Source organism: Mandrillus leucophaeus, unplaced genomic scaffold, assembly GCF_000951045.1.
Source record: "Mandrillus leucophaeus isolate KB7577 unplaced genomic scaffold, Mleu.le_1.0 Scaffold479, whole genome shotgun sequence".
NCBI lineage: Eukaryota > Metazoa > Chordata > Mammalia > Primates > Cercopithecidae > Mandrillus > Mandrillus leucophaeus.
Genome location: NW_012105131.1, coordinates 728835 through 746240, shown reverse-complemented (window position 1 = coordinate 746240; position 17406 = coordinate 728835). Strand labels below are relative to the sequence as shown.

Here is a 17406-nt window from a genome sequence, read left to right as displayed (position 1 = left end):
ATCATGCCATTGCACTCCAGCCTGGGTGACAGAGTGAGACTCCGTCTCAAAACAAAAACAAAAACAAAAACAAAAAAGAAAGTAAGGTTATTTATTGCTAATCCATTCAATCAGTGAAAATGTGTGTCATATAATTTTCAAATCAATTAATCTCCCCTTTAGAAAACTCAATTATATAATGTATCTTTTAGAAAAATTAAGTATTGTTTTTACCATAGCAAAAGCAGAAATAGTCCTCAACTGTTTTTCTGAGTGTTTCAATTTCTACAGCATCTACACTCATTCGATTTGCCTGGGTTGTAGATTTCATTTTATGCATCTCTGCAGCTTTTTCTTCTTCTTCAACACCTGTAAAAAACAATAATAATAATAATAAAAAGATCCATATCCATTACCTTAATATTTGTTTTTTAGTAAAAATCGTTTTCCTGCATTCTAACAGGGAAAACTATTTTTAACATGTATTCTAACAGGAAAAAATATTTCTTAAGTATTCTTTAACATTTATTAGTCATTTGTGATTTGTTATAAAAGCAAAAAAGAGGCTAAGCCCAAGGGCTCAAGCCTGTAATCCCACCACCTTGGGAGGCTGAAGCAGGAGGATTGCTTGAGCCCAGGAGTTCAAGACCAGCTTTGGCAACAGAACAAGGACCCATCTCTGCAAAAAAATGAAACTAGCCAGGTATAGTGGTGCGTGTCTGCAGTCCTAGCTGTTTGAGGGCTGAAGTGATTGCTTGAGCCTAGAAGTTTAAGGCTGCAGTGAGCTATGACCGGGCCAAGAACATACCTCTGCACTCCAGCCAAGGTGACAGAGGGAGACTGTCTCGTAAATTTTAAAAAAAGGAAAACAAAAAAAAAGGCCAGGTGCGGCTCACGCCTGTAATCCCAGCACTTTGGGAGGCCGAGGCGGACAGATCACAAGGTCAAGAGCTCGAGAGCATCCTGGCCAACATGGTGAAACCCCATCTTTACTAAAAATACAAAAATTAGCTGGGCGTGGTGGCGCACACCTGCAGTCTCAGCTACTTGGGAGGCTGAGGCAGGAGAATCGCTTGAATCCGGGAGGCGGAGGGTGCAGTGAGCCAAGATTGCGCCACTGTACTCCAGCCTGGTGACAGAGCGAGACTCCGTCTCAAAAAATAAAAAATAAAAGGCAGGGAGACAGAGATTTAAAAGGGAACTCTTCAAATAAAAATCTAAAATACGTAAATGAGATGAATGAAAGTAATATGAAATAGTGACCATCTCTGAAATAAGTGTAGCTATAGCTAAAAATACTACATACTAGTACCCTTGTACTAGTTTTAAAAAGAAAATTTGTATTGGCTACAAATTTAAATGAGAAGATTATCAACACAAAAAAAATTCTAGGCTTACAAAGTCTAGCAGGATAACAAATAGATACAAGTAGCACTTGAAACATGGCTGGTCCAAATTCAGATGTTTCATGAGTGTACAATACACAATGGATTTTGAAGACTTAGTACAAAAAAAGTATGACAAATTAATCCATTAATTTTTTTTTTTTTTTGGGAAACAGAGTCTTGCTCTGTCATCAGGCTAGAGTGCAGTGGCATGATCTCAGCTCACTGCAATCTCCGCCTCCCAGGTTCAAGCGATTCTCCTGCCTCAGCCTCCCGAGTAGCTGGGATTACAGGTGTGCACCACCACTCCTAGCTAATTTTTGTTATTTTTAATAGAGACGGGGTTTCACCATGTTAGCCAGATAGTCTCAATCTCCTGACCTCATGATTCGCCCACCTCTGCCTCCCAAAGTGCTGGGATTACAGGCATAAACCACTGCACCCACCCCTTTAATAATTTTTAAATTGATTACATTTGAAATATTTTAGATAAGTTAAAGTATTACCAGTAAAATGAATTTCACTTGTTTTTCTTTATTCTTCTTTAATGTTCTAACTAGAAAGTTTTAAATTATGTGAGTAACTCACATGACACTTCTTTCTGCTGAACAACGCTTTTCTAAATCTCAGAAAAGGGCTCAGAATTCTCCTGAAGAATTTCTGTGATTGCCTCCTAAACCTATTGATTATGTTCAGAAGGCCAGTAATTGCTCTTTATCTGCAAAGTACTTTATACAAACAAGTAAGAGGTACTTGAGAATTAGGCTGGATGCAGTGGTTCATGCCTGTAATCCCAGCACTTTGGGAGACCAAGGAGGGCGGATCACCTGAGGTCAGGAGTTTAAGATCAGCCTGGCCAACATGGTGAAATCCCGTCTCTACTTAAAAAAAAAAAAAAACCACACACAAAAATTAGCTAGGTGTAGTGGCACATATCTATAATCCCAGCTACTTGGGAGGCTGAGGCAGGAGACTTGCTTGAACCTGGGAGGCACAAGTTGCAATAAGCCAAGATCGCCCCACTGTACCCCAGCCTGGGCGATAGTGAGACTCTGTCTCAAAAAAAAGAGAAAAAGGAGAATTTAAAAAATAAAAGAGAGAGAGAAAAAGGAGAATTACAGAAACCATTCTCCATGGATCAAATTATTAACTATGAGGCCAGTCATGGTGGCTCATGCCAGTAATCCCAGCACTATGGGAGGACAAGGCGGGTGGATCACTTGAGGTCAGGATTTTGAGACCAGCCTGACCAACATGGTAAAACCCTACTACTAAAAATACAAAAATTAGCTCTGCGTGCCTGTAATCCCAGCTACTCGGGAGGCTAAGACGAGAATCGCTTGAACCTGGGAGGCAGAGGTTGCAGTGAGCCAAGATCACGCCACTGCACTCCAGCCTGGGTGACAGAGCAAGATTCCTTCTCAAAAAAAAAAAAAAAAAGTACAAAAAATTAAAAAAATAAATTATTAGCAATGAAAACAAAGTATGAATACTGATGGACAGTGACCACAGCTTGCAACTGAGGACAGCGCCCTTAATGCTTACTTCTAACCAGTGGAGAACCCTGTAAGCTAGGCAGGACAGGGAAGGGGAGAATAAGCACAGCTGCGGGCAGGCTTATGGTATCGATGGGGCAGATGGCAGCTGATACACACACAATCAAAACCGCATTATTAGTATAAAGAAACACAGAAACATAATCAATGCCTGAACATTTCTCAACATTATAATATTGACAACATTTTAAAAATAGGTTACTAACATAAAGCTCAGAAGATTATAGCATGGGGGTGGGGGACGAGGGAGGAATACAGTGGCAGGGGATAGTTTTTAAAAGAAATTAAAAATACAATTGGGAATTAAAATTCGTGAATTAACAAAACTTTTTATTCACTAATAATTTGCTGAATGTATCCCAATTTAATCTAAACTGACATCAGAAGTTTAACTTCAGACCTGAGTGGCATACAGGCATCTGCGGGAGATATTGTAGGTTCAATTCCAGACCACCACAATAACGCAAGTATAAAGTAAGGTCACACAAATATTTTGGTTTCCCAATGCATATAAAAGTTACATTGACTCTTGCTTTCATGAAAGATCTCTCTGTAGTATGACGCTATTTGATAGCATTTTACCCACAGTAGAACTTGTTTCAAAATTGGAGTCAAGCCTCCAAAACCCTGCCATTGCTTTATGAACTAAGTTTATGTCATACTCTAAATCCTTTGTTATCATTTCAACAATGTTCGCGGAGGTTGCAGTGAGCTGAGATCGCGCCATTGCACTCCAGCCTGGGCAACAAGAGCAAAACTCTGTCTCAAAAAATACATAAATACATAAATAAATAAATAAATAAAAATAAATGGCATGCATCTCCTTATACACCTCCATCAGGACTCTGTGAGTGATTATGAGCAGTCATATTTTGAAAGCAATCTTTTTTTCTGAGCAGTAGGTCTCAAAAGTGGGCTTAAAACATTCGGTGAACAATGCTATCAAGAGATATGCTGTCATCCAGGCTTTATTGTTCTATCAAGAGAGCACACACAGGCAGAGCAGATTTAGTGTAATTCTTCGGGACTCCAGGATTTTCAGCATGGTAAATGAGCATGGCTTCAAAGTAACCAGCAGCATTAGCCCCTCACAAGGGATTCAGTCTGTCCTTTGAAGCTTTGAAGCCAGGAATGGACTTCTCTCTAGCTAGCAAAGTCCTAGACAGTATCTTCTAATATAAGGCTGTTGTGTCTACATTGAAAATCTGTTTTGTCAGTGTAGCCATCTTCATAAATTATCTCAGCTAGATCTTCTAAAGAACTTGCTGCAGTTTCTACATCAAGCTACTTGCTGCTTCACCTTGCACTTTTATACTTTTATGTTATAGAGACTGTGTCTTTCCTTTTTTTTTTCTGAGACACAGTCTCAAGAGTCCAAGCTGGAGTGTGATGGCGCGATCTCAGCTCACCGCAACCTCCGCCTCCTGAGCTCAAGCAATTCTTGTACCTCAGCCTCCAGAGTAGCTGGGACTACAGGTGCACACCACCAGGCCTGGCTAATGTTTTGTATTTTAGAAGAGACGGGGTTTCACCAGGGTGCCTAGCGTGGTCTTGAACCCGAGCTCAGGCGATCCACCCGCCTTGGCATCCCAAAGTGCTGGGATTACAGGCGCAAGCCACCACTCCCAGCCGACTGTGTCCTTCCTTAAACCTCATAAGTCAACCTCTGCTAGCTTCCAACTTTTCTACTGCAGCTTCCTCACCCATCTCAGCCTTCACAGAATTGAAGAGTTAGGGCCTCGCTCTGGATGACGCTGTGGCTTAACGGAATGTTGTGGATGGTTTGATCTTCTATCCAGACCATTCAAACTTTCTTCCTGTCAGTAATAAGCTGTTTTGCTTTATTATTTGAGCGTTCACTGGAGCAGCACTTTTCATTTCCTTCAAGAACTTTTCCTATACATTCTCCACCTGGCTAACTGTTCAGCCTAGCTTTCAGCCTACCTCACCTGCTGACATGCCTTCCTCACTAAGCTTCATCATTTCTGCTTTTGATATAAAGTGAGCAGCCTGCAACTCTTCCTTTCATTTGAACACTCAGAGGCCACTATAGGGCTATTAATTGGCCTAATTTCTTTTTCTTTTCTTTCTTTTTTTTTGTTGAGATGGAGTCTCGCTCTGTTGCCCAGGCTGGAGTGCAGTGGCACAATCTTGGCTTACTGCAACTTCCGCCTCCCAGGTTCAAGTGATTCTCCTGCCTCCTGAATAGCTGGGACTACATGTGTGTACCACCACACCGAGCTAATTTTTGTATTTTTAGTAGAGACGAGGTTTCACCATGTTGGCCAGGATGGTCTCGATCTCTTGACCTCGTGGTCCACCCATCTCGGCCTCCCAAAGTGCTGGGATTACAGGTGTGAGCCACTGCGCCTGGCCGGCCTCATTTCAATATTGTGTTTCAGAGACCAGGGAGGCTTGAGGAGAGGGAATGATGGGGGACCAGGCGATTAGTGAAGCAGTCAGAACACATATTTACCAATTAGGTTTGCCATCTTATATGCGTGCATTTGAGGACTCCCAATACAACAGTAACATCGAAGATCACTGATCTCAATACCTTGAACCAAGGAGGCAGACATTGCAGTGAGCCGAGATCGCACCACTGCAGTCCGGCCAAGTCTCCGTCTCAAAAAAAAAAAAAAAAAAAAGCTGGGTGCGGTGGCTCACGCCTGTAATCCCAGCACTTTGGGAGGCCGAGGCGGGTGGATCACAAGGTCAGGAGATCGAGACTATCCTGGCTAACACGGTGAAACCTCATCTCTACTAAAAAATACAAAAAATTAGCCGGGCGAGATGGTGGGTGCCTGTAGTCCCAGCTACTCGCTACTCCAGAGGCTGAGGCAGGAGGATGGCATGAACCCAAGAGGTGGAGGTTGCAGTGAGCTGAGATCAGGCCACTGCACTCCAGCCTGGGTGACAGAGCGAGACTCCGTCTCAAAAAAAAAAAAAAAAATCCACCACAGCGGAAGCAATAGTCATGAAAAAGTCTGAACTAGTGCTATGCCAAGAGTTAACAAAATGTGACATAGAGAACGAAGTGGGTACATGCTGCCAGAAAAACAGCACCAACAGACTTGACAAAAGGTTGCCACAAATATTCAATTTATGCAAACCGCAGTATCTGCCAGGCACAAAAAAAAATGATGTATGCCCAGTCGGGTACAGTGGCTCACCCCTATAATCCCAGCACTTTGGGAGACCAAGGCGGGCAGATCACCTGAGGTCAGGAGTTCGAGACCAGCCTGACCAACATGGAGAAACTCCGTCTCTACCAAAAATACAAAATTAGCCGGGCGTGCTGGAGCATGCCTGTAATCCCAGCTACTCAGGAGGCTGAGGCAGGAAATCACTTGAACCCAAGAGACCGAGGTTGTGGTGAGCCGAGATCGCACCATTGCACTCCAGCATGGGCAACAAGAGCAAAACTCCATCTCAAAACAAAAACAACAGCAAAAAAAAATGAGGTATGCTTATATATATTATGTGCCTATAGATACCCTAGCTTTTTTGTTCCCTTCCCATGTTTTTAAGAAAATGCTGTATCAGGCTGGGCGCAGTGGCTCACGCCTGTAATCTCAGCACTTTGGGAGGCCGAGGCAGGCGGATCACAAAGTCAGGAGATCAAGACCATGTAGGCTAACACGGTGGAAACCCCATCTCTAATAAAAATATAAAAAATTAGCCAGGTATGGTGGCAGGTGTCTGTAGTCCCAGCTACTTGGGAGGCTGAGGCAGGAAAATGGCTTGAACCTGGGAGGCGGAGCATGCAGTGAGCCGAGATCACACCACTGCACTCCAGCCTGGGCGACAGAGCAAGACTCCATCTCAAAAAAAAAAAGAAAATGCTGTATCAATCAGTTAACATAAAACCTACAAACAGTGTTAGGTTAAACACAGATATGAAAATTGTCATACTGTGAAAGGCTGTGAGTATTAACACCCTATAGTAAATTTCAACACTGTGTTCTAATGTCAGGTAACCTCACCACTGCTCTAAATGAGAATTACAAAACTCACTGAAGGCTGTGATAAGGTGATTCCACTGAGGGAATGGAGGAGAAGTGTTTAATTTTGCATATGCTTAAACAAACTCATTTGCACAGTAAATAACTGATTTTCAACACACCAAATTTTTATCTAGAAAAGAACTCCTGGCTGGGCGTGGTGGCTCATGCCTGTAATCCCAGCACTTTGGGAGGCCAAGGTGGGTAGATCACCTGAAGTCAGGAGTTCAAGACCAGCCTGATCAACGTGACAAAACCCTGTCTCTACTAAAAAATACAAAAAATTAGCCAGGTATGGTGGTGCGCACCTGTAATCCCAGCTACTCCAGAGGCTGAGGTAGAAGAATTGCTTGAACATGGGAGGTGGAGGTTGCAGTGAGCTGAGATCACACCACTGCACTCCAGCCTGGTGACAGACCGAGACCCCATCTCTAAAAAAAAAAAAAAAGGCCAAGAGTGGTGGCTCATGCCTGAAATCCTAGCACTTTGGGAGGCCAAGGCAAGCAGATCACCTGAGGTCAGGAGTTTGAGACCAACTTGGCCAACATGGCAAAACCCTGTCTCTACTAAAATTACAAAAATTAGCCAGGCATGGTGGTGGGCACCTGTAATCTCGGCTACTCAGGAGGCTGAGATAGAAGAATTGCTTGAACACGGGAGGTAGAGGTTGCAGTAAGCCGAGATCACGCCATTGCACTCCAGCCTGGGTGATAAGAGTGAAACTCCGTCTCACAAAAAAAAAAAAAGAAAGAAAAAAGTAAGTAACTCCTTACCTAAGTAAAACTTTTAATCTATTCAAAATTTCTCTACCTTCATTACCTTCTCTCTAATGTATCTCATTAATCCAGAGTAAAGCCAGGCAAGGAACACTGGACAATAAACATTACCATTTTTCTTAACTCTTCAGTATCTATCCTGACATATTTCGGTGATTCCTTTGGAGCATTTTGAAATGTCTCCATAAACATTTCAGAAAATCTTTTCTAGTTTAAACCTCATCCTGCTTTAGAAGAAAATATAACTTGGCCAGGCACAGTGGCTCACGCCTGTAATCCCTGTACTTTGGGAGGCCGAGGTGGGCGGATCACCTGAGGTTGGGAGTTCGAGACCAGCCTGACCAACGTGGAGAAACCCCGTTTCTACTAAAAATACAAAATTAGCTGGGCATGCTGGTGCATGCCTGTAATCCCAGCTACTAGGCAGGCTGAGGCAGGAGAATCGTTTGAACTCACGAGGCAGGGGTTGTGGTGAGCCGAGATTGCACCACTGCACTCCAGCCTAGGCAACAAGAACGAAACTCCATCTCAAAAAAAAAAAAGAAAGAAAAAAGAAAGAAAATATAATTGTCTTACCTATAAATATTTAGGCTTAAAATTAATGAAATGCAAAAGATAAAAATACAATGCTTACAATATTTTACAAAATCTTTTTGAAAATCCTTTCTGGTATTGACAAAAGCACGTCCTCTTTCAGTTCCGACGACAAACACGTCTGTTTCATACACTGCAATGCAGGCCACTTCGGCTTTGGACTTGGCCAATTCTTTACACTATAATACAAACAGCAAATATTATGTTACATGCAGACATTTAAGGGCACCGTTTCTGCTCGATGAATTAAAAAAATCTAACAACATTTTTTAAAGGTACTTCGCTTTCAAAATAGTTTTTGGCCTGATTTTAAACAAAAGACAACACAGAATTTATAAGGAAAAAAAGCAGAATTCCCTTGTAATCTCTTATAGATCAGATTCCCCCAAGAAGCAGACTCAGAGTTTACACAGGCTTGCTGGGGGTCACTGTCTTACAGCTCTTGGGAGGTGGGATGCAGGCGGGGCTGGACAGCGGAAGCACTGAACACTGATGTAGCTGCACCCAGAGCTAGGAGCTGGCGTGGCCCTCCCCAAGGAAAGAGTAGAAACTTGTGAAAGGTGGCTCAAACAGTCATGGCACCTGCGGCAATAAGTGCCATCAGTACAAAAGGAGGAGGGATCTGAAACCCACACTACAGCATTCATTACATAATCCCTACCTCCAGAAGTATTCCCCTGTGTACACACAGCCAGAATCACTTTTAGGTGGGCAGAGTATTTACTGACTTTAACTAAGTATATATTTCTATAAGATTAAATATTCTTTAAAAATGTTATAGAGTATATAGTATTCCATTTAATGAATAGACCTTGGATCATTTACTGATAACATTATTTAAAAGGTTGGTGATTCCAGTCTTCCCCCCAAAAAATAACACCACCATAATAACCTGGGAACAAAATATTTATGGGCACTTTTTTTTTTTTTTTGAGACAGAGTTCCACTCTGACGCCCAGGCTAGTGTGCAGTGGCACAGTCTCGGCTCACTGCAACCTCCACCTCACGGGTTCAAGCAATTCTCCTGTCTCAGCCTCCAAGTTACTGGGACTACAGGTACATGCTGCTACCCCAGCTAATTTTTTTGTATTTTTAGTAGAGACAGGGATTCACCATGTTGGCCAGGCTGGTCTCGAACTCCTGACCTCAGGTAATCCACCGCCTTGGGCTCCCAAAGTGCTGGGATTAGGCATGAGCCACCGTACCTGGCCTTATGTGCATCTTGAATGGCTTTCTCAAAATAGATACAGAGACATGAGAGTCAAAAAAATAACAAAAACAAAACACATTGACAGTAAATACTCTGAATTCTCAAAATCTACTGAAATTTGCTTCCTAATAAGATTCATAGGCGGGGCGCAGTGGCTCATGCCTGTAATCCCAGCACTTTGGGAGGCCGAGGTGGGCGCATCACCGGAGGTCAGGAGTTCGAGATCAGCATGATCAACACGGTGAAACCCCATCTCTACTAAACATACAAAAAATTACCCGGCAGTGGTGGCAGTCAGCCGCCTGTAATCCAAGCTACTTGGGAGGCTGAGGCAGGAGAATCGCTTGAACCCAGGAAATGGAGGTTGCAGTGAGCTGAGATCACGCCACTGCATTCCAGCCTGGCAACAGAGTGAGGCTCCGTATCAAAAAAAAAAACAAAAAACCATTAATAACAACAACAACAAAAAACCTCAAGCACCATATTCTAGTATACAATCTCACTCTGAGTAATTGCTAATATTATACATAAATTCAAAGTTAACACTTGCAAAACAAATGACTGCCTAAGGTGATAGCAGAAAAAAATTTGAGATTAAATAGGAAAATTAAACATTTAGGTAAGAAGATTCTGAAGCATGGTAATAAAAATGTGATTTCGGCCGGGTGCAGTGGCTTACGCCTGTAATCCCAGCCCTTTGGGAGGCCAAGGCAGGTAGATCACCTGAGGTCGGGAGTTCGAGACCCGCATGACCAACATAGTGAAACCTCGTCCCTACTAAAAATACAAAAAATTAGCTGGGCATGGTGGCACGTGCCTGTAATCCTAGCTACTCGGGAGGCTGAGGCATAAGAATTGCTTGAAGCCAGGGGGCAGAGGTTGCAGGGAGCCGATATCACACCATTGCACCCCAGCCTGGGCAACAAGAGCAAAATTCTGTCTCAAATAAATAAATAAATAATAAAATGTGATGTGAAAGGCTTAAATTCGTAACTATTATTCAAGAAGAAAAACTATTCATTGGTCGGGGTGGTGGCTCACGCCTATAATCCGGCACTTTGGGAAGCTGAGGCAGGTGGATCAAGAGGTCAGGAGTTCGAGACTGGCCTGGCCAAGATGGTGAAACTCCATCTTTACTAAAAATACAAAACTTAGCTGGGTGTGGTGGCAGGTGCCTGTAATCCCAGCTACTCGGTAGGCTGAGGCAGGAGAATCGTGTGAACCCAGGAGGCAAAGGTTGCAGGGAGCTGAGATCTTGCAACTGCTCTCTAGCCTGAGCGACAGAGCAAGACTCTGTCTCAAAATAAAAAGAAAAGAAAAACTACTCATTAAAACTAAAAACCATAAAATTCTATCTTCCACAAAAACAAATCAACCTTATCTAGAGCACAGGCCTACCCAACTATGGAATGATGGAACACAAGACCTCACCATGGACTCGAGAGCTGACATGAGGAATGTCACCACCATCCTGCTCTCCGAGGACTCCTCATCTTCAACGGGCAGGGTGGACATTGCAACTTGGGCCATGATCCCTGTGCAAGAGAAGTAAGAAGAAAGTGAGTGGTAGAAAACCGGTGTCCTAAACCCATAGCCAAAGCTGTGAGGGCCCCTCATGGGTGGCCTAATTTGCAGTTTTCTTGCACTAGAGAAAAAAATAAGGTTCAGAAACTAAGTGTTTGACTTGTCCCACACCCTCATAAGATAAAGATCCATCCCCTAACTTTCTATTTAGTGTTATTTCAATAAAATTACATCAACATTACACCCAAAATAAATCCAGATGGCTGAGTCAATCAGTGAAATTTCTCCCAAGTAACAGGAAGAGGAGGCAAGGCACTTTAAAACCCAGTGACAGGCAACCACAACTCAACACAGGAAAGAGGTGCCAAGCTCTCTTCTCCCCTGAACATCCTGATACAGAAAAGAGTGGGTGCAGTGAACTGAGGCTGAGTGGAGAGTTCCTCTTCTTACTAAGAAAACAGATCACAGGCATCAAGTAACATGCAAGATTCTTTATAATACAGCATATTCTGGCCAGGCACGTTGGCTCACACCTGTCATCCCAGCACTTTGGGAGGCTGAGGCAGTCAGATCACCTGAGGTCAGGAGTTTGAGACCAGTCTGACCAACATGGCGAAACCCCGTCTCTACTAAAAATACAAAAATTAGCTGGGTGTGGTGGCGGGCACCTGTAATCCGAGCTACTCAGAGGCTGAGGCAGAAGAATTGCTTGAACCCAGGAGGCGGAGGCTGCAGTTAGCAGAGATCGCACCATTGCACTCCAGCCTGGGTGACAAGAGCAAAACTCCGTCTCAAAAACAAAAACCAAAACACACAAAAAAAACGGTAGTGTAAACGTTATCTTATGTATATTTTACCAAAATAAAACCAAGACAATACACCATAAAAAAACATACTGGCCAGTTGTGGTGGATCATGTCTGCAATCCCAGCTCTTTGGGAGGCCAAGGCAGGTGGATCACCTGAGGTCGGGAATTCGGGATTAGCCTGGGCGACATGGCAAAACCCCGTCTCTACTAAAAATACAAAAATTAGCCAGGCAGGGTGGTGGGCACCTGTAATCCCAGCTACTCAGGAGTCTGAGACAGGGGAATCACTTGAACCTAGGAGGCGGAGGTTGCAGTGAGCCGAGATCATCCCACCTCATTTGAGCCTCGGTGACAGAGTGAGACCTTGTCACAAAAATAAAAAACAAAAAACAAAAAAAAATTATGTATATTTTACCAAAATAAAACCAAAACAATACACCATATAAAGACATACTAAGATGGCAAAATCTAAAGCAAATTTCTAAAACTGAAATACTAAAAAGGTTTTCTGTAAATAGCATGCAAATTAGATGCCTATTAAAAACTGTCCCTTTTAATTTAGTTGAATTAATTCTACTTTCAGAGATTAAATAATTAAATAAACTTAATATGGAAGGATAACTGAAAAATTTAAAAATTAAACACTGGAAACAAGAATAGTAACTGTAAAAACATAAATTAATTTACTGACAACACCCGAGTATTCCTTAAGGAAAGCCCCAGGATTCTGGAGAACATGGACAAGCTATTGAGGAGCTGTCAACAGAAAACTGTTATGCCTAAAAATGTCAGTAAATCTTTTCCCTATTATTAAAGAGGATGCTCTATTTCCCTATTATTAAAGACTGTGATCTAGCTTTACCATCTGTTACCATGTGCACTGACTACTAGGCCAGATTTAGACATCAACAAGTAATGAAGCATACACACTTAGGAAGTTATGCTTTATAATAAAAACCATAATCAGCTGGGCGTGGTGGCTCACACCTGTAATCCCAGCACTTTGGGAGGCCGAGACAGGTGGATCTCTTGAGGTCAGGAGTTCGAGACCAGCATGGCCAACATGGTGAAACCCTGTCTCTACTAAAAATTCAAAATAGCCGGGCATGGTGGTGTGCACCTGTAATCCCAGCTACTTGGGAGGCTGAGGCAGGAGCATTGCTTGAGCCCAGGAGGCAGAGGTTGTAGTGAGCCAAGATTGCACCACTGCACTCCAGCCTAGACGACAGAGTGAGACTCCATCTCAAAAATAAATAAATAAATAAATAAATACAAACAACAGTCAAAAAATAATTGACACTTGGCCAGGCACAGTGGCTCATGCCTGTAATCCCAGCATTTTGGGAGGTCGTAGCAGGTGGATTACATGAAGCCAGGAGTTCCAGACCATCCTGGGCAATGCGGCGAAACCCTGTCTTTACTAAAAATACAAAAATTAGCCAGGCATGGTGGTGTACCGTCTGTAATCCCAGCCACTCAGGAGGCTGAGGCACGAGAATCACCTGAGTCCTGTAGGTGGAGGTCGCAGTGAGCCAAAATCGCACCACAGCACTCCAACCTGAACAACAAAGTAAGACTCTAAAAAAGAAACAAAACAAAAAAAGAAAACAATTATCCCCATATATTTGAACAAACGGAAGCAAATCTGATTCCCAAAACAAGGTTCCCTGGCTAGAGACGGAAGTAACAGCAGTTACCAAGCTAGTGAATAGGTAAATTACAGAAATTATTTGCTCTAACAGCCTAGGTAGGTCCCATTCTTTTTTCTCTTGGATAAGACTAAGTGAGTTTGTTTGGTTTTCTTTCCCTCTCCTTCTCCCCCAAGTCTAAGTAAATTTGCATTAAAATGTGGCTCAGGGCAAAATGGACAACAAAGGCATTATACGTTTCTATAATTAGACATTCACTTAGCATACACTTTCATTATTTCTGAAAGTTCATGGTATTTCTTCACAATCTCACTTTTCCTTTAATTCCCCAGTGAAAGGAAACAGAGATGTGTTCTTATTTTACAAATGCAGTGATTTGTCAAGGTCATGTAGCCACTATCATAGTCAGAACATGAAACTAGGGCAATTTTCTGCCTACTGCTGTTACCATTTCTTCTCATCTTTAATCGCCATAAGTCTGCTATCAAGTCATCATGAGGCCGGAGAATAAGGTCTGGAAGCAGGGAACCTAAGGCCAATTTTCATGCTGACTTCCAGAACTAAATCAACAGGAAAACCCTAACTTGCCACACTTAAGTAACAAACAAAAGGATGGGAGGCTACTCAGTTTGCAAACCACCACTCCCACTTTTGCTGCGTCCCAGACGGAAAATTGAAAGTATCTCTGATTGGTTGCTTCCTGCAACCAATCAGACGTTTGCACAGGAGCATAACTTTGTAACTTCACTTCAGCCCCTGATGGTTGCTTCCTGCAACCAATCAGACTGACTGCGACCAAGTCTTTTCGTTTTCTTTTTCTGAGACGGAGTCACGCTCTGTCGCCCAGGCTGGAGTGCAGTGGCGCGATCTCCGCTCACTGCAAGCTCCGCCTCCTGGGTTCATGCCGTTCTCCTGCCTCGGCCTCCGGAGTAGCTGGGACTACAGGCGCCCCCCACCACGCCCGGCAAATTTTTTGTATTTTTTAGTAGAGACGGAGTTTCACCGTGTTAGCCAGGATGTTCTTGATCTCCTGACCTCGTGATCTGCTCGCCTCTGCCTACCAAAGTGCTGGGATTACAGGCGTGAGCCACTGTACCCGGTCTTTTTTTCTTTTTTTAAGATGGAGTCTCGCTCTATCGCCCAGGTTGCAGTGCAGCAGCATGTTCTGGGCTCACTGCAACCTCGGCCTCCCGGGTTCAAGCGATTCTCCTGCTGTTCAGCCTCATGAGTACGTGGGATTACAGGTGCCCGCCACCACGCCCAACTAATTTTTGTATTTTTAGTAGAGATGGGGTTTCGCCGTGTTGGCCAGGCTGGTTTGGAACTCCTGACCTCAGGTTATCCACCCACCTCGGCCTCCCAAAGTGCTGGGATTACAAACGTGAACCACTACGCCCGGCCTCTTTTTTTTTTTTTTTTTTGAGACAGAGTCTGGCTCTGTTGCCCAGGCTGGAGTGCAATGGTGCTATCTCAGATCACTGCAACCTCCGCCTCCCAGATTCAAGCGATTCTCCTGCCTCAGCCTCCCGAGTAGCTGAGATTACAGGCAACTGCCACCACACCGGCTTTTTGTATTTTTAGTAGAGATGGGGTTTCACCATATTGGTCAGGCTTGTCTGGAACTTGTGACCTCAGGTGATCCACGCCTCTCGGCCTCCCAAAGTGCTGGCATTATAGGAGGCCGGCAGGGCAAGTCGTCATTTGCATCAACTGTAACTTTGTAACTTCACTTTAGTCTCTGGTTGGTTGCTTTCCACAACCAGATGCTTGCATAGGGTATAACCTTTGTAACTTCAAGTCAGCCTCTAATTGGTTGTTTTTCACAACCAATCAGACTGCTTGCAGGCCACTACTGCATTTACATAGGGTGTACAACAGGTAACCAATGGGAAACCTCTAGAGGGTGGTTAAACCCCAGGAAATTCTGTGAAGGGGATCTTCCCTAGGCTCAGCCCCACCCCTTTGTGGAGTATACTTTCTACTTTCAGTAAATCTCGGCTTTAGGTGCTTCTTCCATTCCTTGCTTTGTGCCTTTTGTCCAATTCTTTGTTCAAAATGCCAAGAACCTGGACACGCTCCATTAGTAACAATCACACTCCATGTGTGTAAGAAATGGGGGACAGACGCCACAGCAACAGCCCACGGGGTGCCCCTGGTGATGAAGGTCCTATGTCTTTATCAGAACTTACAGGGCAGACAGCGAGCCCTGCAGGATGGAAAGCACCCTGGCGGCGACCCACGGGCCTTCTCTGTGCTTCCTGCTCTCTGGAAATGGGTGCATCCGGGTCACACCGGAAGTTCACTGTTCTTTGCTCGTCCCGAAGTTCCTTCGTGGGACAGTCCTTAGTTGAAACTATTCGTGGAGCCTTCGCTGCACCCTTCACTTGGGGACGGCTTCCTCTCTTTTCTCCTCTTCCCAGAAAAAAACTGCCATCAGGAGGTGGCATTAACAATGAACACCTGAGGAGGCATCGGGCCAGGCAGGTGACGCCAGCTTAGGAAGCACCTGATGCACTGGTCCTCACGGGACCACACGCCTAGAGAGCTGAGGTATGGGTTCAGCAGACAACCACCTCGCTGCGTGCCCTCGGGGGCTGTACTCAGTCGCCTCGTCTATAAATGGAAATGCTCAATACCTTTTATGAATGCCCTCAACTTAAGAAGGGTTGGACAAAGAGAAGGAAATGAACATTTATTGAATATGTCATGCTTTATTGGCCATCTTGTATAATAAGCACAGCAACCCTGAGTGGGAGAGCAGGCAACATGGAGTCCACATGGACCCCAGGAAGAGCTCCTTGATGGAGGTGGTGCTTCAGAAGCCACCTGAGCTGGGCCCATGGAATCTTTTCCTGGTTGACTTTACTTTCTGATGTCACCAGCAATGAACCACAAATCACCAGGATATGACCTATCCTATCTGTCATGACACATCAAAACTCAGAGGTCTCCCAATAAAAGAGGCTGTTAAACAAAAAACAAACAGAATTAAACCAGGTAAAATGAGGACATTTTGTTCTGTGCTCACAAGGAATGCAAACAGGTATGATTTTTACTTTTTTTTTTTGATGGGGGGAAGGAGTCTCACTCTATTGCCCCGGCTGGAGTGCAGTGGTGTGATCTTGGCTCACTGCAATCTCCAGCTCCCGGGTTCGAGCAATTCTCCTGCCTCAGCCTCCCGAGTAGCTGGGATGACAGGCGCCCACCACCACACCCAGGTAATTTTTGTATTTTTAGTAGAGATGGGGCTTCACCATGTTGGCCAGGCTGGTCTTGAGCTCCTGACCTCAGGAGATCCGCCCGCCTCGGCCTCCCAAAGTGCTGAGATTATAGGCATGAGTCACCGCACCCGGCCTCCCATTTTTTCAATCTCTTCAGTTCTTCTATTCTGAAGGTTTTTTGACTTCACCTTTCGTTTCCCTGATTTGATTTTAATTCTCCTTCATGAGTTTCAAAGATGAACTCAACTGGCCTGTTGCTGTTTCACTGGTTATCTCTGATTCTGGTCGGCTACTGTATACATGATGCCTTCTTTATCTCTGAAACCAGACTCTAGCCATTCTTTAAAATCCTCTTGAGTTTCCTGTTGGAGATCCATTTCAGGTATTAGGTTTATCCGTGTCCTTGCTATTCTGATCCATTCTTCCTCAAAATAAGCCAATAACTAATTCCATAAAATTTTCTTTTTGACTACTTCTGCTGTAATTAACTGATTCCTTGCTGTTAATACCAAACAGCACACAAAAACATTTGGTTTTGGGTTTTATGAGACAAAGTCTCACTCTGTTGCCTGGACGAGTACAGTGGCACCACCACCGCTAACTGCAGCCTCCACCTCCTGCGTTCAAGCGATCTTCCCACTTCAGCATCCCTACCAGCTGGGGCTACAGACTCGCAGCACCATGCCCAGCTAATTTTTTG

At 43.9% G+C, this 17406-nt stretch overlaps 1 protein-coding gene and 1 long non-coding RNA gene across 7 annotated transcripts in view; one reads left to right on the top strand and one right to left on the bottom strand.

Moving 5' to 3' along the window:
• The window catches only part of LOC105550332, a 41988-nt gene extending 30761 nt beyond the window's left edge, over positions 1–11227 (top strand). The window contains exon 4 of the long non-coding RNA XR_001007692.1: positions 10892–11227. This is a non-coding gene — a long non-coding RNA (uncharacterized LOC105550332). The remainder of the gene's footprint in view (positions 1–10891) is intronic.
• GTF2I (general transcription factor IIi) overlaps positions 1–14652 on the bottom strand; it is a 79478-nt gene extending 64826 nt beyond the window's left edge. For 5 of the 6 annotated variants that reach the window (XM_011995229.1, XM_011995232.1, XM_011995233.1 and 2 more), the window contains exons 1-3: positions 10936–11257; positions 8335–8473; positions 214–348 (exon numbers count right to left, since the gene is read on the bottom strand). In XM_011995229.1, the coding sequence (XP_011850619.1) occupies positions 214–348; positions 8335–8473; positions 10936–11121 (460 nt within the window). In that variant the 5' untranslated portion in view covers positions 11122–11257. Of the gene's footprint in view, positions 1–213; positions 349–8334; positions 8474–10935; positions 11258–14488 lie in introns of those variants that run through there. The other variant, XM_011995230.1, reaches the window with a different exon arrangement.
• Positions 14653–17406: the final 2754 nt, after the last annotated feature.